Here is a 26,871-nt window from a genome sequence, read left to right on the forward strand (position 1 = left end):
GAGCATGGGGGCTCTAGGACAGTCTCTAGCAGTGACAATTTAGGCGGGAAGTTTCTCCCATTTAGTTCTTTCAGTCTTTGCTATGTGTGTTGCTCGGGGTCTATTTAAGACCCACACATTGCAGGGCCTCGCGCCTCATTGAATCCCCAGGTAGGTGTATCTGGACGTACTAGATTTCCAACTACTGGAGCATCTGCCCCGCTAGATTTGCACGTTCGGTTTCTGCCCTCCAACAAACTACTCCCCCTGCTCCCTTGCTCCCCTGCTCCCCAGCTCCCGGGCTTGGGTTCCGCCCCTCCGCTAGGCTCCTCCCAGGGCTCTGGCGCGCGGGCTCCGCCCCTCGCCTCTTGTAGGCCTCGCCCCTTCCGTATGCTCCGCCCCCGCGCTCGCGCGCCAGGGCCGGGCGGCGCCGACGCACTTGGCGGGAGATAGGAAAGTAGTTCAGTGCGCTCTCTAGGCAGCTGCAGTTCCTGGGAACGTGCGACCAGACCTGCAGACACACTGACGCCTCAGAGCACCGCCTGGGGCCCGGAGCGGCCGGAGCAGCCCGAGTTCTGACCCCGGCCCGGCTCCCGCTCCGGGCTCGGCCGGCGGGCGTAAAGGCGCGGCGGGGTCCGGGCCGGGGGGAATGTCTCGGCGGACGCGCTGGTGAGAGGCTGCGGGCGCGCTGGGGTTCTCTCACTTCTTCTTGGGTCGGCAAGCGTGATATGGGGATCCCCGGGAGAAATGCATCCTGCGCCGCCCGATGCGGAGGCGCGCGCCACGTTAAGAGGCTCTAGGGACCCTCTCGCTCGGTTCCCGGGCCTCCTGGGCCCGGGAGTCTGAAAGCGCGGGTTCCCCCTCTAGACCGGGTCCCGGCCCTGGGTGAGGTCCATCGCCTCCCGCCTAATTGCAGGGTGGGGAAGGAAGGCTTTTTGCCCGCGGTGTCAGCTGGAGGCCCATTACTGGGTAGGGAGACTGTATCCCCTTGTCGCAGCGAGCGAAAGGCAGAAGTCTGGGAGAACACTTGTCGTTCAGGAGTGGCCCGAATTTGCTGGCCTTCCTTTCTTGTTAGCATTCCGGGAAGCACAAAGCCCCTGGGCCCTCCGCGGGATGTGAGACGGGGGATTCGTTGTCTCCTGGGGATTCGGCGGCCGGTTCGGTTTGGTTTCAGAAGCCCTCTTTCTGTCCCATGCTAGTTTTGGGCAGCTGGGGATGAGTAAAGACTAACGGTGTGCAGCGAGACTGCCCTGCCAGCAGCCTCTGGGTCGAAGGCAGGAACTGGATTTCCCTCCTAGTTCCCTAGAGGTTAGGTGGCTGGGTTAAGTCTGGACCGCTGCTACACCTGTGTATCTGGGGCCTATTCGCGGGGCTTTCCAGCCTTTCTAAGGCGTGGGATAATTGGGTTCTGCTGTGTTCCTTCTGGGTCTTTCCAATTTAGAACGCCTTACTCACATCTTCAGATGGCCGAACCTGGTTTAGGATGAGGATAAGGAACAGAACAGAGATGCCTGCTTGCTTACTTGCAGAGTTCTGCTTGTCTGGTTTGGGTATTGGTTGGGTCCGTGGGCGCTGATCAGGGTGGTTTCCCATGCCCCAGTTTCTAGGGCAGTTCAGTGCCCTGGAAGAGCATCTGGAAATACTAATCTGAGAGCCCCGGGACTTATTTGAGGGACCCTTTTGTGAAGCATGGGCCCCTGCATCCTCGCAAGCTTCTCTCTTTTTCTGCCACATGGTATAACTCCCTGTACCCCAGTGGCCCACTTCCCTCCTGGCCTCTGACTCACCTTTCCCTGGAGCCTAGCCCAGAACGCACAAGGGCAAGAGAAAGGGTATGTGTAGGTACAAAAGTGTACCTTTTCTTTAAACAGCACACCGGCCTCTGCTTTTCATGCTACGGTTACCAAGGGAGGTTAGGGTGTAAAAATGTGGAGCCTGCTGTGGCGTAATCTTTGTTGGCCTCACTTTTCACATCTGTTAAATGGAGCCCTTGAGAATGTGCAAGGAGACGTGTGAATGATGGATACTCCCATCTGTTTAATAGTGTGACCATGCAGGGTAGCAACACTTTAATCCCAGCACTCAGGCAGGCGAATCTCTGAGTTTAAGGAACAGCATGGTTTACAGAGCGAGTTCCAGGGCACCAAGGCTACATAGAGAAACCCTCTCTTGAAGAACCCCCCCCCCCCCAAATAGTGTCATTACCCAGCACTGAGGCTTCAGAGCTCTGTAACATAGATACCTTTTGTCCTAGGACACTGGCTGAGCTTCTAATAGAATCTGAGCCTTGTGCTGGGATTTGGAGAAGCAAACTCAACTGTTAAGTACTTAGTAGATTTTGCCTCCTGCTTTAGAGTGGTCGGTGGTGCGAGCATTGGGTCAGCAATGACAAATCTGCTTCTGGGTCCTGTGACGAGTGCTGCTAGGTTTAGGAACTGCTCTTCATTTTCGTTAGGATTTCTAGAATTGTTTAGTAGGCAGCATCTTTGCAGGTATTCATTCATTCACAAATCCACTCCTTCCCTGGGCAAATATTTCTTTAGGCCTTTCCTGTGCCAAATTCCAGGATGTGAAGGTGGAGCTGACCTTTGTGGGTGATGTCGAGCCCAGAGGTTGGGGCCGAGGGCAGGGCCTGGCTTTCCAGAGTGCTTTGGGTGTGTAGGAGTGACTGGGAGGCTGTGCTGAGTGTGAGGGAGGGGGTGTGCAGACACCAACGGCACACTTTCAGGCACACAGTCTGTGGCCTGTGTTGTTCGTTTGGAAATGTCTACTTTTCCCAGTTACACATGACTGACTAACCTTTAGTATTTGCTAGAGGCGACCCAGTGCAGGTCCTAGGGAAGGATTAACCAAGTTCTGTGAATAACTGGGTGTTTGCCTTTTTTTCCTTAGTTATGTATTTGTGTGTGGTTATGTGCACTTGCATGTAGGTATCCATAGAGACCAGAGTGGCTGGATCCTCCTGGAGCTGGAGGCTGAGTTTGGGTCCTCACCAAGGGCAGTATGTTCCTTAGTAGAGGAGCCAGCTCTCCAGTCCCTAACTAACTAGAGCTTCATAGTGTGATCTCCTTTATCAAAACCATTAAACTAGGTAGTAGGATTTTGGTAGCAGTTAAAGTATTCCATGTTAGCCAGGTGGTAGTGGGATGTGCACGGAGACAGAGGCAGGCAGATCTCTGAGTCTACTGATTGAGTTCCAGGATAGCTAGGGTTACACAAAGAAACTCTGTCTTGGGCTGGTGAGATGGCTCAGCGGGGAAGAGCACTGACTGCTCTTTGGAAGGTCATGAGTTCAAATCCCAGCGACCACATGGTGGCTCACAACCACCCTTGATGAGATCTGATGCCCTCTTCTGGTGTGTCTGAAGACAGCTACAGTGTACTTACATGTAATAAATAAATAAATCTTTAAAAAAAAAAACTCTGTCTTGAAAAACAAACAAAACAATGAAAACTTTAAAAAAAAAGCCTCCAAACATCAAATAATTGTTATTCTGAGGTTTTTGCTGTCCATTAATTGTTCCCCCGAGCAGGCAAGGATTGGAAAGGCACAGGCAAGAATGAATGAGGTTAGGCTGGGTGTGGTAGAATATGCCTTTAATCTAGATAAAAAGAATGGAAAACGTTGCTGAGGACGAGTTTGATTACAGGAATCTTTGCAACATCCAATGCCAGGGACTGGAGAGATGCTTCAGGCTAAGAGCACTTGATGCTCTTGCGCTCGATTCAGGTTCAGTTCCCGGGACCCATGGCTGGCTTACAATCACCTGGAACTCTATTCTAACTCTGCAAGCACCAGGCATGGATGTGGTGCACAGATACACATGCAGGCAGGCAGGACACTCGACACATCATAACATAAATCTTAGAAAACAAAAACAAGAAAAAACTCCAAAAACCTAATGCCCAGTGTAAGTTTGTTGTTGAGAAGAAAAAAGTAGGAATATGGCTTTGACTATCATTTTCTGTCTGTTTTGAGACAGGTCTGTCTCTAGCACCTGCTGGCCTTGAATTTGCAGCGGATCTGTCTCAGCCTCTAGAGTGGTGGGGTTGTAGGCCTATACAAAAATGGCCCAGCTGAATACCACAGTCTTTGTGAAGAATTTGGGTTTTGTATTTGTGGTGAGATGGAGGTTAGAAGCCACTTTGTGCATGTTGGGCAGTTTTATCCCAAAAATAAAGCTACAGAAAAGAAAATAGAGCCAGGCATGGTGGCCTAAATTTATAATTGGCAATTTATAATCACAGAGATTAAGGCAGAATTACCTTGATTTCAAGGGCAGCCTTCATAACAAGACTCTGCCCCAAAAAATCAAAAATAAAAACAAGAGTATAAGCTTCAGCTGGACAGATGGCTCAGCATGGCAGAGGTGCTGGTGTGCACACATAAACATACCAATAAATAAATGTGATTTTTTTTTTTTTTTTTTTTAAAAGTCCATAAACTCATTTTATTGAGAAGAAAACAGAAGGCAGAGGCTGGGCATGGTGGGGCGTGCCTTTAATACCAGCACTGGCAGTAAGATTTGAGTTTGGGGCCAGCCTTGGTTTACACACCAAGTTCCAGGACAGCCAGGAGAGAAATACTACATAGAGAGACTGTCTCAAAAAAAGAAAAAACAAAAAAACCCAAAAAACCAGCAGGGCAGTGGTGGCGCAGCCTTTAATCCCAGCACTTGGGAGGCAGAGGCAGGTGGATTTCTGAGTTCGAGGCCAGCCTGGTCTACAGAGTGAGTTCCAGGACAGCCAGGGCTATACAGAGAAACTTTGTCTCAAAACAAAACAAAAAGGAAGCAAGAAACAGAAGGTAAAATCTACACATATTTTTTTGACTTGAATTCTTTTTGTTGTTAGGATGACTTTGAACCCTTTTCTGTCCTGTGAGTGTTGGATTACCAGTATGCACCGCCACGCCCAGCCTGTACCCCAAACCTTCCTGTCCCTATAGTTGACTTGCCCCTGGCCACAGGCTACCATCCCCGGGTAAAGGTGTGTAAACACGGTGTCTGTGACCTTTCCTTGCTTCCACAGCGAGGAGCTGGATGAGTTACACTACCAGGACACAGACTCGGACCTCCTGGAGCAGAGAGACAACAAGTGTAAGGTCAAATGGACCCACGAGGAGGTGAGCCTCACAGCCGCTCCATGGGACCTGGGAGGAGGGGGAAATGGCCCTGGGGAGGGAGGGGAAGACTGGTCAGCCCAGCTGCACGTCTGTTGTCCCCATCAGTGAAAAGGCTGATGGGCCATCTACTTCTCTTTGTCTCCTCCGAGCATGCTCAGGCTTTAAGATCTGAGGATTGGGGGTCAGACCCCGGGACCTCAATCTTTTTATGTGTTTCTTTTTGCCCTCTCTCCTAGTGTGCGCTCTGCTGTTATAGCCCTAGTTCCAGAGACGGGGTCGCTTGTCAAGAATCCAGGCTTAGGGCTGGAGAGATGGCTCAGCCGTTAAAGGCTCACGACCAAAGATATAAGAATACAGGCTTACTCATCCAATTGGAAGGCAATAGGGACTGTGTTCCCAGGCAGTGTAGAGCATCACTCTGTAAGAGGGGTACACAAGAGGGAGTACCAAACTGCCTTAAGTAACAGACTTATTCTCAAGATGCTAGCCCATTGATCCCTGTATTGATAATTTACTGAGGGCAGAAGCTGTGTGATTTTTTTTTTTTTTTTTTTAAAACACCTCCAACCCTCCTTGGAATACCTCATCAGACTGCACAGAGATTAAATTTACACATGGTGGGCGGGGAGGCATTTAACCAAGTCCTGTTGGCTGCAAAGAAGCTAAACCTGCCTCCTTGTCTTTAAAAAAAGTTACTTTTTTAAAGATTTAAAACAAAATAATTTTAAAGATTTATTTATTAAGTTATTTTATATGTATGGGTATGTATGCCTGCATGTATATAGGTGCACCACTTGTATTCCTGGTGTCAGCAGAGGCCAGAAGAGGGGGCCAGAATTGGAGTTTCGGATGGTTGTAAGCTACAGTGTGGGTGCTGAGAATTGAACCTATGCGTGGCCAGTGCTCTTAACCACTGAGCTAGCTCTCCAGCCCCTTTTAATTAATTTTATGTATTATCTTTGGGTGAGAGAAGGCTGGCGTGTGCTACAGGTTTCTTTCTTTTTGCATTTGCGCGTGCCTGCGTGCATGTTCACACAGGCAACTGCATTGGGACAACTTTTGGGGGTCAGTTCTCTCCCATTTAGGTTCTAGGGATTGAACTCAGGTTGTCAGGCTTAGCACTTGAGCAATCTCTTTGGCCCTTTTTTTTTGTTTTGAGACAGGGTTTCTCATGTGTGCTGGGTTCACCCACCAGTTTGTGACGAAGCTGAGGCTGATCTTGAGTTTCTCATTTTTCCTGGAGTAGGTGCTGGAGGTAACGTGCAGTGCACGCTTGGCAGGCACTCTAGCAGCTCAGCTGCATTCCCAGCCCTGAATGCCCAAACCCATTCTTGGTTTTTTGCGGGATTGGGTTGTTTTGATTTGATTGCAGATGGATCTCTTGTACTCCAGGCTGCTCTAGAATGCTAGCTAGTTTTGTATACTTTAGGATAGCCTCTGCCTCCAGCATGGAGGAGTAAGTAAATGGAGCCCCCTTGCTTGGCTCTTGTTTTCTGGAACTTTCCCACTCCCTGGACGCTCTCGGACACTTTGTAAAAAAGCACACTGAATGGAGCCTTGACCATCTGCTGCCTATAAGTACCTAAGTGCCTCTTGGTGATAGAGTCCTGAATCAATCCTATCACCATCATCCTTCCCAGCCATATCCTCTTCCCTCCCTTCTTCACAGTTTAGCTATCTTTTTTTTTTTTTTAAACTGTCTGCCTGCCTGAAGGGGCGGTCACCTTAGCTCCCAGCATATCCTCCAGCAGAGTGGCTCTACTTCTGTTTGCCTGAGGCTTGATTGGCATCTGCCTCCCTTCAAGCAGTTTTGTGGCTGCCTGATACAGTGACTAACACTTGGCACTTAGTATAGGCACTCAATTCCAGAGTAACTTATGAATATGGCTGTTATCATGGCATCTGTAAGACTTTCCGTACATGTGAGCTGAGCCTAGCCCCTTGCCTTTTTTGTATTGGCAGGATGAGCAGTTGAGGGCCCTGGTGAGGCAGTTTGGACAGCAAGACTGGAAGTTTCTGGCCAGTCACTTTCCTGTGAGTATTGCCCCTCCCCCAGGGCAAGGGTTCTGGGTGGGCCCTTGTGAGCTTCGTCTAGAAAGCATAGGTGAGGTGAGGCTGGGAGGCCAGGCTTCCTGCATAGGCCTTCAAACCTCCATAGGGAGGCAGAGGCAGGTGGATCTCTTGAGTTCCAGGCTAGCCTGGTCTACAGAGTTCCAAGAGAACCAGGACTACACAGAGTAATCTTGTAGTCAAACCAGTTTATGCTTGTTCCTGACTAGCTTTCAGATAAACTAGACTCAAACTATGGTTATTTTATTTGGCTTTGACAATTACTGGGGAGGTCACCCCTAATCTCATCTAACTGCTGGCCTGGCCACCTCCCCAGCCACGCGACCCAGATACTGCTATTTCTCCTGGCCACGTGCTCATGGTTCCTCTCCCCTCATAGAGGCTTCTTTCTCCTCCTTTTCCTTCCTCCCTCCCCTTCCCTCCCCCTTTCCCTCCCTTTCCTTCTTCCTATTCCCCCTTTTCCCCTCCCCCTGGTCTCTCCTCCAACCAACCAAGTCACTCCTAACCCACCCACCTCGGGTCCCTCCTGTAATTGGCTCCAGCCAGCTATATTTAACCAATAGTTGTAAATCAAGGAACTAGATTTGTACAACAAAAACTTGTAAACTGGAAAAGTTAGCACTATAATACATAGCAGTAGACCAAGCCTCTGCAATACCCAGTCTGGAAAAACCAAAGAGAAAAGAAACCAATCAAATAAAACCAGAAAACACCCAGGGAGCCAATCTCACCTAGCTGCCTTCTCAAGTCCTTAGTCCTAGGCCCAAAGGCATGTTTGCGTTTCTTCCTGCAAGTCAGGAGCAGCTGGATGCTTAGTTCTGGGCTCTGTTGAACCTGAGGGGAAGCGTGCCTTCCTTCCACCTTTCTTCCTTGTAACCTGAACTCTTTAAAGACTGAAAGAAAGGAGGGAGGGATAACTAATATACACAAAACTGTCATAGACTCTGAGATCTTGCATCCGAACACATACTAGGTTCAGAGGGTGGGAGGTCTCTTTCCACACGGGGTCTGAGTTCATCCTTTAAAGTGAGGCAGAAGCACTACCCGTGTCCTGGTGTGTCGGCCTCTGGGGTGTAGTGGGTGCATGGCACAGGACACAGCTACCTAAGGTGTGTTTTGTACCCTGCTCCCTGAGCTCAGGACTCAACCAGAGTTCAATCTCTTGGTCTCAGCATTCTTTCTGTTCCTGTTCTAGAACCGCACAGACCAGCAATGCCAGTACCGGTGGCTGAGGGTTTTGAATCCAGACCTTGTTAAGGGACCATGGACCAAAGAGGAGGATCAGAAGGCAAGTGCCGGCAGAGGGGCAGCACACACTGGGCTTGCAGTGAATCTGAACATCCCTGTACCACCCAGCGTCTTCAGGGACTTCAGTGTGCGTTATGTGTCTGTGTTGTGAGAGAGGCCAGCTTTGTAGCTTGGCTGGTCTCATATCATGGTCTAGCATGAGTTGACCCAGAGCTCAGAGTGTTTCTCAAACCCCAGCCTTCTGAGTTCTTTTGGAAACAGGGTCTCATAGAGCTAACCTCAGACTTGCTGTGTAGCCAAAGCTCACCTTAAACTCCTGCTCCTCCTATCCCGGTCCGTGGCACTTATCTCCAATGTGGATTACAGGAGCTTGCCACATTTCAATGCCTTATTTCCATAGTCCTGAGAGGTGAGTAAATCAAGGCACAGAGAAGGGTTGACATTCCTCAAACTCTGACCCTGGGTTGCTTTTGTAGTGTTTCCTGGTAGAGCTCTGCATCTCCCTGGTGTTAACCCATAATGTGCCATTTCACCTTGGCAGGCACAGCACCCAAGAAAAGCAGGGAATAAAGGCACTGGTCATTGTAGATGTGAACACTCAACATCCAAACAAAGTAATTAATTACTGAAAAAGAATGACATCATAGTAAACTGGATGTGGTGGTGAACTACTGGAATCTCAGCATTGGGGAGGCGAGGGCTTGGGGCTCGGGAGTTTAAAGCCATCCTCTTCTATGGTGTGAGACCCTGTCTCAGTTTTTTTTTTTCTGAGACACAAGATTTCTTTTTCCATAAGTATTCTTCCCTGGTTTTGCCTGTGTGCGCATGAGAATATGTATGTATCAGAAATCAAGAGGGGGGCTGGAGAGATGGCTCAGAGGTTAAGAGTACTGGCTGCTCTTCCGAAGGTCCTGAGTTCAAATCCCAGCAACCACATGGTGGCTCACAGCCATCCGTAAAGAGATCTGACACCCTCTTCTGGTGTGTTTGAAGACAGCTATTTACACATACTTGTATACATATACATATACATATAATAAATAAATAAATCTTAAAAAAAAAAAAAGAAATCAAGAGGGGAGCTGGGACTGGGTGGTGGTGGCCAATGCAGGAGGCAGAGGCAGGCAGACCTCTGAGTTCCAGGACAGCCAGGAGCTATTGGAGAAACCCTATCTGGAGAGGCCAAAACAAGAATTGAGGCCTAACCTAGCACAGGTGACTCCGACTATTCCGGTTTATGTCCTGAGCAAGAGAGCCTTACTAAGAGGTGATTGAAGACTGAAATCTAGTTCTAGTTAGCCATGACCGGAGGCTGTACACTCCTGATTTGATTTCCACAGAACTGCTGAAGGGACAGACGTATCATGCCCTATAGTGTGGTTGGGGCTGACCTCAGGCTTTTATAGCTCTATAAACTCCCGCAAAGCGAGACCCACCTGGGTATCTAGATGTTTGAGTGAAGGCGATGCAGGGGCTGGTCCTTCACTGATGTTCTCCTTAAGGTCATTGAGCTGGTCAAGAAGTATGGCACCAAACAGTGGACGCTGATTGCCAAGCACCTGAAGGGCCGCCTGGGGAAGCAGTGCCGGGAGCGCTGGCATAATCACCTCAACCCTGAGGTGAAAAAGTCCTGCTGGACCGAGGAGGAAGATCGAATAATCTGTGAGGCCCATAAAGTGCTGGGCAACCGCTGGGCTGAGATCGCCAAGATGCTGCCAGGGAGGTGAGCTATCTCCTGGTGGGTGGGTGCACCGGGGTGCTGCTGTCCCAGGAGGTCAGGCCTGTGCTTGTGATAGAGGAGTGCTCCAGAGTATTCTGATCTGTGTTCTTTCACATTCAGCCTGCTAGGTCTTCTAGAGATAGGCATTAAAAGTAGGTCCCCCAGGAATGACCTATCTAAAGAGAGCACCAGGAAGTCCAGTTGTACCCCGAGGAAATACGATTGAAGAAGCACAGGTTTCTGTCCCCAGACTCCTGTTGAACCCAGGCAAACTTTGAACTTGTGGCTGTGGCCTTGGCTTCACAAGTAAGGTGGATGTGGGTGTACATCACCAATGCCTGGCCAGTCTCTGTATTTATGAATGACATGTTGTGTTTTTAAGTATATTCTACATAGTGTTATTTTTTTTTATGTGTATAAGTTTTTTTTTTGCCTGCTTGTGTGACTATACCATGGGCATGCCTGATGCCTGAAGAGGCCAGAGGAGGGTATTGGATGCCCTAGGACTAGAGTTACAGTTGTGAGCTGGTCTGTGGGTGCTGGGAATCAAATCAAGATTCTCTGAAGAGCGGTTGCTGCTATTAGCTGCTGAGCCATCTGTGTCCTCACCCACTGTGATAGTTTCCCATCTTGGTTTTCAGCCGTGGAGGATTTAGCTTTCTGAGACTCTGACCCTCCTTACCCTCCTGTGCCCACATTATATCTTGTTGTTTCTCTTTTCCTTTCTGTTGCCTGAAGTCACCTAAAGCAGGTCGAGGAGGGAAGGCTTACACTGCCAGGTCACAGTTAATCATTGAGGGATAAAGCAAGAACTCGAAACCAGAACCAAGGAGGGACCCTGCTGGCTGGCTGGTGCCTAGCTCTCTTGCACGCTCATAGTTAGCAAGCTTAGACAGAGTTCTTATACAGACAGCCCTTGCTATCCTGGAACTTGAACTCTGTGTCAGCTAGGCTGGCCTTGCTCTCTTGGAAATCGGCTTGCCTCGCTGGGATTAAAGGTGTGGCCCACCACCTTCCAGCTTACTCCAATCATTAATTAAAATGAAGTAGATGCTGGTCCAGGTGCTAACAGTGCATACCTCCTCCCACCCACCAATCCCCCAGCACCTGGGAGGCAGAGGCAGGGCATCTCTGAGCTCAAGGCTAGCCTGGTCTATATAGAAAGTTCCAGGGCAGCCGGGGCTTCGTGGAGAGACCCTGTCCCAAGGGTCAAAAAGGAAGCTAGCTCTAAGGTATTATAGCCCATGACCCTAGTAGTTAGTTAGGACAACAGAACTTACACTGTTGCCTCAAACTTAGAACTCACTAGTATTGTTCTGCCTACACTTCCTTCTTATCTGGCTTCTGTTCTAAGTGTTTCCTCCTTCACAGTTTGTTTGTTTGTTTGTTTTTTAAATAAAGACAATTTTATTAAAGTTTAAGAGAAAAACAATTCGGGGTAGGTGGAAGTTACACCACCCACCGGGAGATAGAGAGAAAGCCATGCCCTTTTAAGTTAGTTGTGGAATAGAAGTAGCTTATTAAGAAAGTAAAAGCTGGGCAGTGGTGGCGCACACCTTTAATGCCAGCGCCTGGGAGGCAGAGGCAGGCTGGTCTGAGTTAGCTGCCAGCCTGGTCTACAGAGGGAGTTCCCAGGTAGCCAGGGCTACTCAGAGAAACCCTCTTGAAAAACAGGGAGGGAGAGAGAAAAACTGGGTTGGAGAGATGGCTCTGCATAACTTGCTGCTCTTTGGGGGCCTGGGAATCAGTTCCCAGCAGCCCTCAGTGATTCACTTCCAGGGATCCTTTGTTCTCCTCTGGCCTGTGGATTCTGCATGCAGGTGGAACAGGGATCCTTTGTGCTTGTGATTGCTGCCCTGTTGTGAGTCTTTGACCTCTCTGTGCTCCCAGCTCCACCCTTTTCTGGTTTTTGTTTGTTTGTTTACTTCCTTGTTTTAGTGGAACACACCCTTCATTCCAACCCCCAGTTAATAGGTGATTTAATAGCTGAAGAGCTTGGAAATAGTTTTTGTTCAGAATCTTGGAAGCATTTCGAGGGTTTCACCTTTTCCAGTTCTCTTTGATTTCACTTCCTGGGAAATTTCTTTTTGTTGTTGTCCGGTTTTTTTGTTTGTCTTGGGTTTTTGATTTTTTGGTTTTCCGAGACAGGGTTTCTCTATGTAGCCCTGGCTGTCCTGGAACTCACTCTGTAGACCAGGCTGGCCTCGAACTCAGAAATCCGCCTGCCTCCCAAGAGCTGGGATTAAAGGCGTTCGACACCACTGCCCAGCTTCTAAACCTTTGGAAATTATTTTGACCAATTTTTGCTTCCTAAATTCTCCTTTTCAGGCCAAGTTCCTAATGTATGCTTACAATTGCTAAAAAGGACCAAAAGACAAACCTCCCCTCTGTGCCTGCATGCTTGCCTGGTGCAGTGTTCCCCAGCCTCCCCTCTGTGCCTGCATGCTTGCCTGGTGCAGTGTTCCAAAGCCCCTGGGTCGTGACCCCTTTTGAAGGTCAAATGACAAACACACAGATATTTACACAAGTACAACAGCAGCAAAACTACAGTTAGGAAGTAGCAGTGGTTAGGGTTAGAGCCACCACAGCACTAGGAAAGCTGAGAAGCCCTGGCTGTGTGTCTCTTTCTCTTTGCTAACCCATCCATGTTGGCTAGTGGAGGCGATCTGCTTTGAAGGAATGCTGGTCTGCGGATGCCCCTTACAGTTAGGAAGCACAGGGAACTTGGTTTGGAGCCAGGCTCACTGGTTGAGCTTATCTGCGGGTGCCTTCACTGCTTACCTGCTAATGCCTTCACTGAGGTTGTTTGGTGTCCACAGGCCCTCTAGGGAGGACATTCCAAGAACTAATACCTTTTCTCTAGAGTTAACCATGTCCCCAGAGACAGATAATTCCTTTAAGAAGACTGTTGCTTGGGCCCCCGGGGTAGCTAGAAAGAGTCTGGGGGGTCCTACCTCCAAGGTACAGATCTCCATGGAACCCCAGTTTCTGACCTGTGTGTTGCGTTTTCCCTCTCTCTCTTTTTCCCTCTCCCTTTCTTTCTTCCTTTCTCTCCCTTCCTTCCTTCTTTCTTAAAGATTTGTTTGTTTATCTCATGTATGTGAGTACACTGTCTTCAGACAGACACACCAAAAGAGGACATCAGATCCTGTTACAGATGGTTGTGAGCTGCCATGTGGTTGTTAGGATTTGAACTCAGGACCTCTGGAAGAGGTCTCCTGAGCCATCCCTCCAATTCCTTTCCTCGTTCTTTCTAAAGAGGAAACCTGCTGTGCTTATTTAATTGCTTGAATCCTGGGTCCCCTGGAGTTCTGGGAGGAGCCTTGGGATGAAGTGATTCTTGCTAGAATCCTCCTGTAAGTTCAGTTTGATTTGAACTCCCAGTGTCGAGTGTCGGGGCTGGCTGTTGCTTGTTGGGCTGCTTTCCATCCTCCGGTAACATGTACAGTCTCTCCTGCTGCCGCTTCCTAGGGTTCTCGCTCTGACTCTGCCTCTGCTCTCTTGTTTCCAGTCTTTCCTTGGTTATAGTGTGGTCCTGGGACAAGAGTTGAGAGGAAGGCAGGTGCTAAGTGTCACCTGAGGCTGAGCTGGCTCTTTGCATGGGCCCCAGCATGTGATGTTTGGGGGCCTCCCTTGATGCTTGGTTGGGAACTCAACCCGTTCTGTGTTCTGCGGGGCTTGATTGGCCTCGAGCATGCCGGTAGCCTCACCTCCCTCTGCGGGTCACCTTGATTGCTTGGTGGTCCTGGGCCATCCCTCCACCTTCCATTCCTACAGCTGCTGGGCTCTGACCGCAGGCTTTCATGCCTTGCTGCCTTGCTCTGTTGTCAGACCCACCAGCTCTCTGCCATTTCTTGATGCTTTCTCCAGATGAGTGCTCTGGGTCGGTCCAGCTTGTATTCCATCCTGCCTTAAGTTCTGCATTGCTCATTTCATGGAGATAGGTGGAAATTTACTAAACCATCAAGGGCTGCAAACAGTGAGGCTTTGGTGTAGAGCTGGCCGATGCCCTACGGCGAACCTTCACTCACGGGTGGGCGGGGGAAGAAGCTGCAGCAGCTGGGAGCTGCCTTTCAGAAGCCCCGGGTTTCCCCCCACAGGACGGACAATGCTGTGAAGAATCACTGGAACTCCACCATCAAAAGGAAAGTAGACACGGGGGGTTTCCCAAACGAGCCCAGAGACTGCAAGCCTGTCTACCTGCTCTTGGAGCTGGACGACAAGGATCAGCACCGGGGTGTCCAGCCTGTGGAAGGCCAGGTGAGTGCGCGGCCTTGTGGGCTGGCTCTGAGCTCTGTCCCAGGGTGGTTGGTTTGCTTGGTTTCCCAGTCATCTATGACCCTGTGTCCCCATGAACTTCCCAGAGCCACCCACCCATTTCTGCCCTAGAGTCTAGTGGCCAGCACATTTCTAGAGCTTCCTTGTGACAGACCAGCCCTAGTTCTCCTACAGGAGAGGAGAGCGGTATGATGGGTGACTCTGAAGACGGGCTGGGGAGGGGTTCTCAGCCTCTTTCTTCTTGACAGCCTGCCCATGTGGAGGTCAGAGGACAGCTTGCTCATGGTGACTCATATTTTCTTTCCTTTTTTGGTCTGTCTGTGTGTCTGTCTGTCTTTTGAGACAGGCTCTTTCTATGTAGCTATCTGTCCTGGAATGTGCTATGCAGGCCAGGCTGGCCTCAGACTGCCTCCCAAGTACTGGGATTAAAGGCATGCACCACCATGCTCTGCCTTCAGAGGCCAACCTGGAAGAGTTGGTTCTCTCCTGCCATATGAGTTTCCACTCATTCTGCCTGCTGAGCCATCTCACCAGCCCTTGTTTCCAATTTTAAAGTTATTTATTATATGTGTATGCGTGTCCCGTGTGTATGTAGGAGCCCAAAGAGATCAGATGAGAACATCAGATCATCCCCTGAAACTGAAGTTATCTCCATGAAGGTTCTGGGAACTGAACAGGGGTCCTCTGCGAGGGTAGTAAACTGTTCTTACTTGCTGAGTGATTAACTAGCTCAGTCAAGACAAAGCCAGGGGCGGTTCCCTGTGCAATCTTCCCAGTGTCATCTTTGTTTCCAATCTTTAAAAAAAAAATCAGTTCTTGACCTCTTGGTTAAGGTGTACATGTAAAAAAACAAATCACTGCAGACAGAGCTTAAAATGCAACTCTTGGAAGTTAAGAGTTGTAAATCCCGTTAGTTCAGTGATTGCTTAGCTTGCAGGAAGCCCTACTGAGATGGCTCTTCTTGCTTGTCAACCTGACTCCAGCTGGAAAAGCGAACACACATGTGGAAGTCAGGACAGAGTCTGTTTTCTCTTGTGGACTAAACTCAGGTTCTCGGCCCAGCTGCAAGCACCTTTACTTGCTGAGCCATTTCTAGTCCACGCTGCTGTGGAATTTACCGCGTGGAGTCTTCCTGCCTTGGCCTTCCAGAAGGTTCTGGGATAGTAGACCGGTGCTGCTGTGCCCAGCACTGATTCCAGGGCCCCTGTCTCATCTATAGTCTGTGTTCCACTTTGTTAATGACAGTATCGTTTATGTGTAAGTCTCATTAGCCTCGGTCATGATACTAATATGTTATCAAGTGTTCAGTACAGTTGGGATGCCTCTCAATTTCTGTTCATATGAGTTCCTTTTGTTGTGATCATAAAAAGAGAAAGAAAGCTATAAGAATATGTTCTGGCAGGGTGTGGGGTTAAGGGATGCTTCGGTGGGCCCGTGCCAAGGCATCCCTTCCCCCTGAGGGACCAGACACATGCCAGTATAGTATAGAATAGAGTTTATTTAGGGCATGAGGAGGGGAGTTAAGAGGGTAGCAGAGGCAGAGAAAGGCAGAGAGAAGGAGAGAGTAGAAAAGTAGGGGCCGGCCATGACCACATGGAGGGGGAGGGAAGGGAATGCGGAGAAAGGGGGAACAAAGGGGCAAGAGGCAAAGGAGAGAAAGAAGCAGGAGTAAGAGAGGAGGGGCAAGCAGCCCCTTCTATAGGGCTAGGCCTACCTGGCCGTTGCCAGGTAACCATGGGGAGGAGCATACCTGGCTAATGCCAAGTATCTGTGGGGGTGGAGTTTATACAGAATACTAACACCTTTGATACTTGATTTGGGTTATGTGTTTTTAGCTACAAACTGCAGCATAGTCAATATTTCAACAAAAATCTACGGTGTGCCCTTGCATCTGACAGGGAAGTCTCATGAGCAGCTGGCCAATGGCGCCCTCTATTGTCAAGGAGGAGGAGAACAGCGAGGAGGAGGTTGCCATAGCTGCTGCTTCTGCTAAGGAGCCTGGGTGTGAGCCTGTCCCCGCCAACCTGGGAGAAGTGCGCACCCCAGAGTCCCCGGAATCCCATAAGCGTGAATACCAGGAGTTCTCCTCCCCAGAAACGAGCCTGCCCTACAAATGGGTGGTAGAGGCCGCAAACCTCCTCATCCCAGCTGTGGGGTCCAGCCTCTCTGAAGCTCTGGACTTGATCGAGTCGGTATGTTGATCCCAGCAGGTATACAACAAGTAACACTACTCCTAGCATTTCCTGATCGATGGGGGCTGCCCGGCTGTGAGCAGGCTGGGGATACCAGTGAGGTCCTTGCAGTCTTTGTCCTCCAGCATGGAGCACATGAAAAGGCTTCCCTTCTCCCAGAGAAGGGCGGAATTGGCATTCCGTAGTCAGACCTCACTGGAGAGGAGCCTCGAAGGGCCAGGAGTCTGGCTGCTCTAGAGCACCAGGGGTGTGTGGCTGCTCTAGAGCACCAGGGGGGTGTGGCTGCTCTGCCACAGCCAGGCTGCCCTGGGTTGTGCTCCCTGTGCGGCTTTTCGGACTTTTCCCGAGGAGACACATACGTACCTGTTTACCCCAGATCAGTGGTACTAAGGACAGATGAGAGAAGCCAGTGCACACAGGTCTAGCATGGCAAACTAATGAGATCCTTGGAGATACCAGCAGGATTGTGGGTGGCAGGAAGACCCCTGCATGACCAAAAAGAGTGACAGACTCCTAAACTTAAAGGCGGTCTCCCTGGAGCTTCCTGCTCAACATGCGTGAAACCTCGGGGCAGAATCTCTTTTTCACCATCAGTTATTTACTGCTTTAGAACCCTGGGAAGGGGCCTTGTGGCTCTTGGAACTTTCTAGGAGGGAATGTGTCATTTCTGAGAAAATAGCTAAACGATGGCTTTGCCCGAGAGCCTTGTGGGTGGAGCCACTCCTTTTGGTGTGACCTCTGGCTTTAGGCTCTGTCAGCCAGGTGTCCTTCTGTCTAACTCTTCCAAGGCGAAGATCAGGGAAAGGTGCACAGAATCTCCTCTCTCCAGCCTCCTCCCCAGGCATTGCTGCAGGAAAGATGCCTTCAATCTCCAAGACCTCTGACCTCTGAGGTCAGCCCAGCTGCCAGCTGGTTTCCACTCTTAGGAATAAACTGCCCCTGGCTCTAGCCAGGCCCTACAACCACAACTTGCAGCTGGGCTCTGGATCTACTCAGGGCCGCATTTCCAGGATCAAAGTGGAACCTTCTGTTTCCAGAAAGCTTTGGGTAAAGACAGAGGACGTGTGGTTCCTGTTTGTTCTTAGGGGCTTAGCGAGGGTTCCTTGATATGAAAGTGGGAAAAAGAGCTAGTGAGGTGGCTCAGCGGATAGAGATGCTCACCACCAAGCCTGGCCATCTGAATTCAGTACTCAGAACCCACAAGGTAGAGACCTAACTCCTTACACTAGCACATAAATTTATGAAAGAACCATAAACCAGCGAAGGCATGTTTTCACACCCTGTTGCTGTGGGGACTGTAAAGCTGTTGATGGGCAAGCATCCCATTCAAGTTTCAGTATATGTAGAACACTGAGGAAATGAATGTAAACAGTAGTTAACAGTAATGACTAAGTGGATAAGGGACCAAACTTGATACTGGTCGCTTAAGTTCTACTGTATCAGGAGGATCTTTAACCTCCCTTTCTGACAGGACCCTGATGCTTGGTGTGACCTGAGTAAATTTGATCTTCCTGAAGAACCCTCTGCAGAGGGCAGTGTTACCAGTAGCCCAGTGCAGCCCCAGACATCGCAGAAGCAGGAGGAGGCACTGTCATCCCACCAGGCCACCACACCGGGGCCCAGCGTGACTGAGTATCGCCTCGATGGTCACACCATTTCAGACCTGAGCCGGAGCAGCCGGGGAGAGCTGATCCCCATTTCCCCTAGCACTGAGTTTGGGGGCTCGGGCATTGGCACACCTCCCTCAGTGCTTAAACGACAGAAGAAACGGCGTGTGGCCCTGTCTCCTGTCACAGAGAACAGTGCCAGCCTGTCCTTCCTGGACTCTTGTAACAGCCTCACCCCGAAGAGCACGCCTGTCAAAACCCTCCCCTTCTCTCCTTCCCAGGTGTGTGGGCACCTCTGCCTGCCTTGGCTTCCATACGTAAACATCTCGTGCCCATCGAGGGCCCGGCACAGGTGCACACTAGATAATCAGTATTCACCGATTATCTCCCTGTGCTCCGGAGCCAATGGTGAGCAAAACCAGAGCTGGCCCTGCCCTCTTGGAGCTAACACTCTGGGCAGCCGGTCCAGATGAGTGGTCACATGAAGACAGAAGAGGCTGTGGGGCTGGGAGCGGGCTGGCTGGGGTCAGTAGTCACTTTGTGGAAGCGGCTGAAGGAAGGACAGCCTTATTTGGTCCCGATGGCAGGACCTGAAAGCAGCTGGTCACACTACAGCTGGCCAAGAGGTAGACTGGTGCCCGTATTAGGGTGGGTTATTCCATCTCATTTAACCTAACCTAGAAAAGTCCTTGCAGACAGGTGGAGGTTTGTTCCCATGGCAACTGTAAACACCATCAGGTTGGTAACTAGGGATCCAGGAGGACTTTTAAGGGTAGAGTAGTGGCTTGCATGGAGAAAGCCTAAAGGCCTCCCTGGATGCTAACGGAAAGACAGAAGAGCTGAGTCATGTTTGTTGAAAGAAGTCTTTAATGGTGATCTACAGGTCGGGACAAGACCTCAACCTTACAGAACAAGCAGTCATAGGGAGGGGTGTCTACAGAGCTGTCTCTCCTCACTTCAAAGGCCTCACAAATGCTTACAAAGGTCACCTTGTCACATGTTCTCTCTCTTCCCTGGCAGTTTCTGAACTTCTGGAACAAACAGGATACCCTGGAGCTAGAGAGCCCCTCACTGACTTCCACTCCAGTGTGCAGCCAAAAGGTGGTAGTCACCACACCCCTGCACAGGGACAAGACGCCCCTGCACCAGAAGTATCCATCGTGAGTGCCACAAGGCCACCTGCCCACCCTGGATGATGGGGAGCTGCTCTGGTCCTGGGGGCCGGCTGCCACCCCCCTGTCCTTTAAGCTTCCATGTCCCTCGTTTCTATTTTTTAACTTGGTAGTCCTGGATCTCAGAAGTTTAAAACTGCCACAAAAATCCTAATCTTCTCCCTCTGTTGATAAGCATCAAGTGTGGATCAGACGTGTTTGAACCGTAAAGTGCCGCTGGGCTCTGGCAGACTCAGGCGCCTGAAGCACAGCAGTGTGTCTGTCCTTAGCCTGCCATGAGGAGGGCTCTCCCAAGTGTGCCCACTTCCTCTGATGGCATATGGAGTTCTGGGTCCATGAGAGTGCTGTTAATGCTCCTGTTCATTGGTTTGCACCAGTCTGTCCAAGGCAGTATTTCAGGGATTGTGCACAGAATATAGAGATGACTTCAGAAACCATTTATTTTTTTATTTTTTTATTAGATATTTTCTTTATTTACATTTCAAATGTTATCCCCTTCCCTGGTTTCCCCTCCAAAAAAAAAAAAAACCCTATTCCCTCCCTCCCCCTGCTCACCAACCCACCCTCTCCTGCTTCCTGGCCTTGGCATTCCCCTACACTGGGGCATAGAGCCTGCACAGGACCAAGGGCCTCTCCTCTCATTGATGACCAAGTAGGCCATCCTCTGCTACAAATGCAGCTCAGAAACAATTCATTAATCCACTGCTTAGCAGTCACTCAGTCTGAAATGATAGATCTTGTGAGAATTAGTTCTTTTTTTTTTTTTAAAGATTTATTTATTATATTACTGTAAGTACACTGTAGCTGTCTTCAGACGCACCAGATGAGGGCATCAGATCTCATCATGGGTGGTTGTGAACCACCATGTGGTTGCTGGGATTTGAACTCATGACCTTCCGAAGAGCAGTCGGTGCTCTTCCCTGCTGAGCCATCTCACCAGCCCCGAGAATTAGTTCTTACTTTCAAATGAGAATCCTTTTTTTTTTTTTTGGTTTTTTGGTTTTTGTTTTTTTTTTTGAGACAGGGTTTCTCTGGATCACCAAGAATCCTTCAATAGGGATGCTGAACCATACAGTACAATAGGCCTGTCTTTCCACCCAGTCGCATATGACTGGAGGCCTGTGCTGTCAATCATACTGCTGGATTTTTCTATTTCTGTATTTTACATTTTGTTCTGTGGGTGCAGCTGAGTAATTTAGAAGTGGGTTCTTCTAAGAGTCTGTTAAGAAGGGACAGAGAAGAGTGGGCTTGGTGGTGCGGGAGGAAGAGACAATTGGACCTCTGAGTTCAAGGCCAGCCCAGTTCCAGGCCAACCTACCGAAGCTGCATAGTGAGACTTCCTGGGCCTGTGAGGCATGTGTTGTCTCCTCGTGTTTCTGGGTAGTGGGCCCCGGAAGTTCTCTTGCCTGACCGCGCAGGATTGTTGCTAAGAGTCCTTTATAAAAAGCCTGCTGTGCTGCCGACGTCACTGTGACAGCCAGCCCTTCTGCTCAGACACTGCCTCATCACTCTAGTTGTCCAGTGTCGGGTGGATGGACCTTTTGTCTCTCTGCAGCTCACACGTCTGCTAGGCTCCATCTGGGTGCCCCTCTCTGTTTTGTGGCTAGGAAATCGATAGCTGAAAATGAACTCCTCGTTTTTCTCGGGGAGCACTTTCCCCAGTCCCCGATGTCCCCAGTACACTGTTCATCTGCCTCTGCTGAGCGAGCATGTCTGGTTCTTGTTGCATTTGCCCGGAGGTGGGAGACTTCACTTTATGTTTAAATACAGAAAGAGGAAGCAAGGGAGGAGGCAAGCAGCAAAGCTTGGAGCTGGAAGCATGCCCTGTGTATAGCCGTGGCTCTAGGGTGGGGAAGGGACAGGGTGAGAACATAGGGGGAACATGCAAATGTGTTCTTACCATGGTTCTGCCCCCACCATGATGATGTGAAAGGACTTGTGGAGATCATAACCTCACGTTCTGTAGAGAGGGCATACAGCGTGTGGTCTTCTCAGGCCTGCCTGTCTCTGGGAAGTCCCAAGTCTTTGTTCTTTGATGGGGCAACTCTCCATTATTGTCCTGGTCTCTTCCCCTCCTCTTCCTGTCCTCTCTTTATTTGAGGATAGCCCTTCCTCTGGGCCCCTGACCTAGACTCGTGCAAGAAGGCAGGAGGGCACCATTGGACCAGTGTGGTAGGAAAGAGTGTAGGGGAGCAGGGGTCGTGACCTGGAGAGTTGAGAGCCTGCTCTGTCCTTTGCTGAGCTGCCGCCTCTGGCCCGTGGCAGGTTTGTAACCCCAGATCAGAAGTACTCCATGGACAACACTCCCCACACGCCAACCCCGTTCAAGAATGCTCTGGAGAAGTACGGACCACTGAAGCCCCTGGTATGTGGCATGGTTGCTGTCCCTGGGGCGGGTTCATCTAAATGGGTTGCTGGGTCCTTTTCTCTCTGGGCTCTCTATATTCTAGCAAGGTACAGTTTCTGCTTGTCACTTCATCTGCATTCTCAGTCCCTTCAGCACACCAGGTGGACAGACACTGGCCAGTTGTTGAGATGGTCATGTTAATGCTCAGGGGCTCCTTGTATGACATCTGAAGTGTCACCATGCCCAGGACTTAACTGTCAGGAGCTCCTGAGCCTGATCGATGGAAATGGACACACTTGTGTCCCAGTTAATGTGGAACAAGGACCAAAGGAGCATCTGCACATTCTTTAGTTTTTGAGATAACTTTTGTCTACGAAGCCCAGTATCTTAGGTTTTTGTTGCTTTGGTTTAAAAAAAAAAATCATTGTGACCAAAAAAAAAAAACTAAGAAAGGTAGGGTTTATTACAGCTTACAGTTATTAAAGTCCATCACTGAGGGAACCCAGGGCAGGAACTGATGAAGAGACCATGGAGGAGTGCTGGATACTCACTTGCTCCTCATGGCTTGCTCAGTTGCTTTCCTATACACTCCTGGACCCTGCCCAAGCAGGCACAGCCCACGTGTGCCCTCCCACAGATTTGCCTACGGTCCAGTCTCATTGGGAGCATTTTTTTCCTCCATTGGGGTTGCTTGCTCTTCTCAGATGGCTATAGTTTGTATCAAGTTAATGGAAAACTAGCCAGCATGTCCAGGCTGTCCCTGAACTTGCTCGGGGCTGATTCCTCTACCTTGGCATCACGAGTACTGAGGTCATAGAAGGTGCTGTCCAAAATTCCTGGGTTCAAAGGGATGCTTCTGCCTCCCTCCACACATGACAGCTGGGACTTGGCAGAAGACTGGGCTCAAGAATCTGGACTCCAGCTGGGCAGTGGTGGCACATGCCTTTAATTTCAGCACTTGGGAGGCAGAGGCAGGTGGATTTCTGAGTTCGAGGCCAGCTTGGTCTACAGAGTGAGTTCCAGGGCTACACAGAGAAACTCTTGTCTCCAAAAACCAAAAAAAAAAAAAAAAAAAAAAAAAATCTGGACTCTACAATTATAATGACTGCTATGGTCTGGGTTGGGCTCTCGGTGTGAGCCTGAGTTTCTACTCAGTGGACATGATAATTGCTGTACAGGACTGTGGGGGTGCAAAGCTGCTCTTGTGGATGTGTAGGCCTTTAGGGATAAGGTTTTCATCCATTTGCCCGAAGCAGGGCAGTTAATGGCTATGAGCAACACATGTGAGGTCATCATCTCAAGGCTCTCTTGGCTTGCCTCGTACTGCTTAGACCTACACAGCCTGCAGCCTGAGTGGCCCTCCTGCACTCACCCTCACCTCTGTCCACAGCCCCAGACTCCACACCTGGAGGAGGATTTGAAGGAAGTGCTCCGTTCCGAGGCTGGCATGGAGCTCATCATTGAGGATGACATGAGGCCTGAGAAGCAGAAGAGAAAGCCAGGGGTAAGTGGCTGTGGGCTTGAGACCCTCCCCCTGCCTGGGCAGTTTCCGTAGAAAGTCAGACCGGAGGGCAGGCGGACCCATGAAGTGCCTTATATAACTGCTCTTTCCAGAGAGGGCCTTGGCTTCTCATCTGGGTCCTCCTGTGTACTTTGCATCCCTTCATCCGGTACTGTGATTGGGCATCCTGAAGTGAGCCTGGCTGTGTGTGCTGGGTCAGGTGAAACTCTCTCATAGTGCTCAGTGGATGGAGAAGGGCATACGTACAGCACACGCTTCATGGCTGTCTGAATCCATGCAGAAGGACAGGCGCAGTAGACAGGGACAGATCCCAAGGGGTCCTTTCAGGAGGTAGTCAGGGTGAGGTGCCTTGGCCGTGAGAGTAGCACGAGGTGAGGTGTGATTGACAAGCTGCGTGGGGAGGCCCCAGACTCAGGATGAGTTTCCTTCCCATTGCACCATCTCTAGCACTTCTAGCCACAGGTGGCCCTTGGACTCTCTCCGTGTTTCTATGCTTTATTCTAGACTGCTCTAAGGAGGGATGGTAGTTAAAGCTAGGCAGTGAGGCTGGGAGGGACCCACAGTGTCTGTCAGGGTCAGGTCCTCCTGGGTCAGAGTCTGATATGGCCGAGGGCTCCTGGTTTTCCTTATCCTCGGTTGGAGCAAGAGCTGCTAGCTAGGCTTTGAGAGTTCCACTCTCAGAATTCCTGACTCTGACGGTGGCCACCGAGGCGCTGGCCAAGGCGTCTGGTTGCTGATTCCGACATCATTTTTCTTCCGAATCTCAGCTGCGGCGAAGCCCTATCAAGAAGGTTCGGAAGTCTCTGGCTCTTGACATTGTGGATGAAGATGGGAAGCTGATGTCCTTGGTAAGGGAGCTGACAGTGACCACCTGCCTCGCAGGTCTTCAGGAACCTTCTGCCTTTGGAGCTGTCTAGTCATGGAGAGGACACTTGAGGTGGAGTGGGTTCTAATTCTCCAGCTGGGCTCAGTGTTGGAAGGCTGGAAGGAGATGCCAGGTGTGGGCACCTAGCCCGAGCTTCACGGAGCAGTGCTGATGTCTTCGCTAGGTTTTATTTGGCAGGAGTTACATTGCTAGAATGTCATTCCTCCCCCCGTCCCCCCACTAAGAGTCAACCACATGCCCCCAAGCACAGCCTGTGGTTGAGGCATAACCCCAAGTGGCTACTGTCTGTCTGGTCTGTAGGTCAGCCTTGCTCTTCTGGGCATAGAAGTCACTGCCTTTAAGAGCCCAGGTGCTGTGGGGGTGGTCCCTTGCATCTCATGGTGTGTGGCCTGGCTTGACCAAACCCGATGGCATGGCCATTCTGTGATGTGGTTAAGGGGAGGTTTTTAGTACTTAATGAGAAGAACAGCCCTGAGAGGCATCTGGAGTCCAGAGAGAGAAAGAGTAGGCATGGCCAGGGCCTCGAGCTACCGTGAGTGTGGGGAGAATGGCAGGTGAAGAGAACAGAAGCCATGGTGGGCACAGCAGGGGTCTGCTAGACGGGAGCTGGAGGAGTTTAGGGGACAGGGAGCTAGGACTGGGGTGCTTTGAAGGGACTCCAGCTTTGGAATGTGTGACAGGTACTTGAGATACTGAGGGAGCCTGGAGGCCATCATAGACTGATAGGTGTGGTGCCTAGCTGTTCCTTTGGCCAGGGGGATGGAAAAAGACTCCTTGTGGTAGACGGGAACTGGCTTCACAAGTTCCCATGGAATGTCAGCTCTTATCTAACTGCCGGAAGCCCTTTTGTAGGCCAGGCTGAGCTCTTTTGGAGTTTGGGGAATTGGATTTTGTTTCGTTTTGTTTTTTTTTTTTTGTTTTGGATCTGGCATCAATAGAGAGGGGCAAGGAGGGGGTGGGAGCATGAAGGAAGGATATGCATTGCTAAACAGATCTTACAAGTAGGGCTGGGTCCCGTGTCCTTCTAGAAGAGCTTTTGTTCCCGGAAGCCTGCCAGGTAGAGGACTTGATCCCTTCCTTCAGACTTTCGGCTATCTCTACATGAAGTACTTTTTCTTCAAGCAGTACTGGGGGTTGAGCCCTGGGGCCTTACCCACCCACTGTGGGTATGAGTTCTGCTGTGGAGCTGGGTGTGGGAAGTCATTAGCCAATGTCCCCAGCCCCAGGTGGGACCTTAGGAAGGCAGCACTGAGCAGAGCAGGGAGTGCTCTCAGGGTCCACATCATCTCCCTTGATGCTTGTGGCATTTCTAGACCAGGAAGCCTGATCCTCACGTGACAGGAGCTGGCATTACTGGGCTCTGGAATGAGCAGTCCACAGACATTCCTTTAATCCTTTAAGCAAAAAAGATTAAGGGGGCCCATCTAAACTTCCGTATCCGAAGGGAACTGAGGCTTAGAGAGGTACATCCTGCTCCAGATCACAGCAGCCCAGGGTGGTGCCAGGTTGTGTTGGTTTTATGTTTGTTTTCTTTTTTTTTTTTTTTTCCTCCTTGCAAAGATCTTGTGGCAAAGCAGTAACTTAACTCGGTTTTGATTTCAGCCAAGCAGCGTCCTCTCCAGCTCCACTGGCTTAGTCTTGCCAGGTATCAAAGAGGATAACAGCCTGCTCAACCAGGGTTTCCTACAGGCCAAACCCGAGAAGGAGGTGGCAGCCCAGAAGACCCGGAGCCACATTCCAGCCCCTGCCCCTGTGAGTACAGTAAACAGGTCCTGTTGCCCACCCTTTTACCCTCGGGGCCTGACTTCTGCAGAGTTCCTGTGGCTGTTTTCCTGATTGGCTTAACTTTTACAGTCTTAGCCGAAACTCTACTTACTATCGGAAGCCATTCCTGACCTCACTGGAGAGGCCTCCAGCCTCATTTCCTTCCTGAGGTCTGGACTTACCTGTCACTAGGACATTATCTGTTCCTTACAGAAGCTGGCCTGGGCCTTCCATCCCAGGGCCTTCATCTGCTTGGCTGGCTCCTTGGGATCTGCCCCCACTTTCCTGTCCCAGCCTCCTCCTTTACTGTTAAAGTAAAAGATGAGGCCTGACTCCCCTAGACCCACCAAGAAAATGGAGGGAGCTTCCAGCGTCCATTGAGAGGGGAGGGGTCCTAGTCAGGACCTCTAGGGTTTGTACAGAGCTAACCCTCTCACCTCCTCTCAGATGTCCCGTGCCTGGAAGACGGTGGCCTGTGGGGGCACCAAAGACCAGCTCTTCATGCAAGAGAAAGCCCGGCAGCTCCTGGGCCGCCTGAAGTCCAGCCACACATCTCGAACCCTCATTCTGTCCTGAGGGGCTTAGAGGCCACGAGCCGACTCTCATGTTTACGGGGGTAGGGTGTGGGGTGAGGTATGTGTTGAAGTCACATCAAGTGACCAGCTTCAGGAAGTCTTCTGCCAGCCATTCAGACTGCTCAGGTGGCAGAAGTCACATGGTATATCCCTTCCCCAAGTCTAGCTTTGGGAGGTTCCTGGTGCTAATAGAACAAAGTCCCACTCCTGGGCCTGCCTATCCTCCACCCAATGCCACAAGGAGCCCTGCCAGGGTCTCCCAGGCTCTCACCCAGCCTGGCCTCATCTCAGACTCCTTAGGATGGGGGGTGTGGCCAGGGGGCTCTCCTTTCCCCATCTCCTGTTGGTACACTGTCTCCACAATAAAATGCCATTCTCCCTGTGCA

The 26,871-nt window shown here is 50.4% G+C and overlaps 1 protein-coding gene across 1 annotated transcript; it reads left to right on the plus strand.

Annotated features, from left to right (window-relative positions):
- The first annotated feature begins 406 nt into the window (after positions 1 to 406).
- Positions 407 to 26,871, plus strand: Mybl2 (MYB proto-oncogene like 2). The gene is made up of 14 exons (XM_031372658.1): positions 407 to 648; positions 5,011 to 5,104; positions 7,067 to 7,138; positions 8,370 to 8,462; positions 9,925 to 10,145; positions 14,243 to 14,402; positions 16,319 to 16,612; positions 18,084 to 18,500; positions 19,240 to 19,379; positions 21,657 to 21,756; positions 23,129 to 23,242; positions 24,028 to 24,108; positions 25,749 to 25,898; positions 26,358 to 26,871. Exons 1-14 carry the CDS (start codon positions 629 to 631, stop codon positions 26,484 to 26,486), a joined length of 2,085 nt encoding a protein of 694 aa, XP_031228518.1. The 5' UTR covers positions 407 to 628; the 3' UTR covers positions 26,487 to 26,871.

Source organism: Mastomys coucha, unplaced genomic scaffold (genome assembly GCF_008632895.1).
Source record: "Mastomys coucha isolate ucsf_1 unplaced genomic scaffold, UCSF_Mcou_1 pScaffold15, whole genome shotgun sequence".
NCBI lineage: Eukaryota > Metazoa > Chordata > Mammalia > Rodentia > Muridae > Mastomys > Mastomys coucha.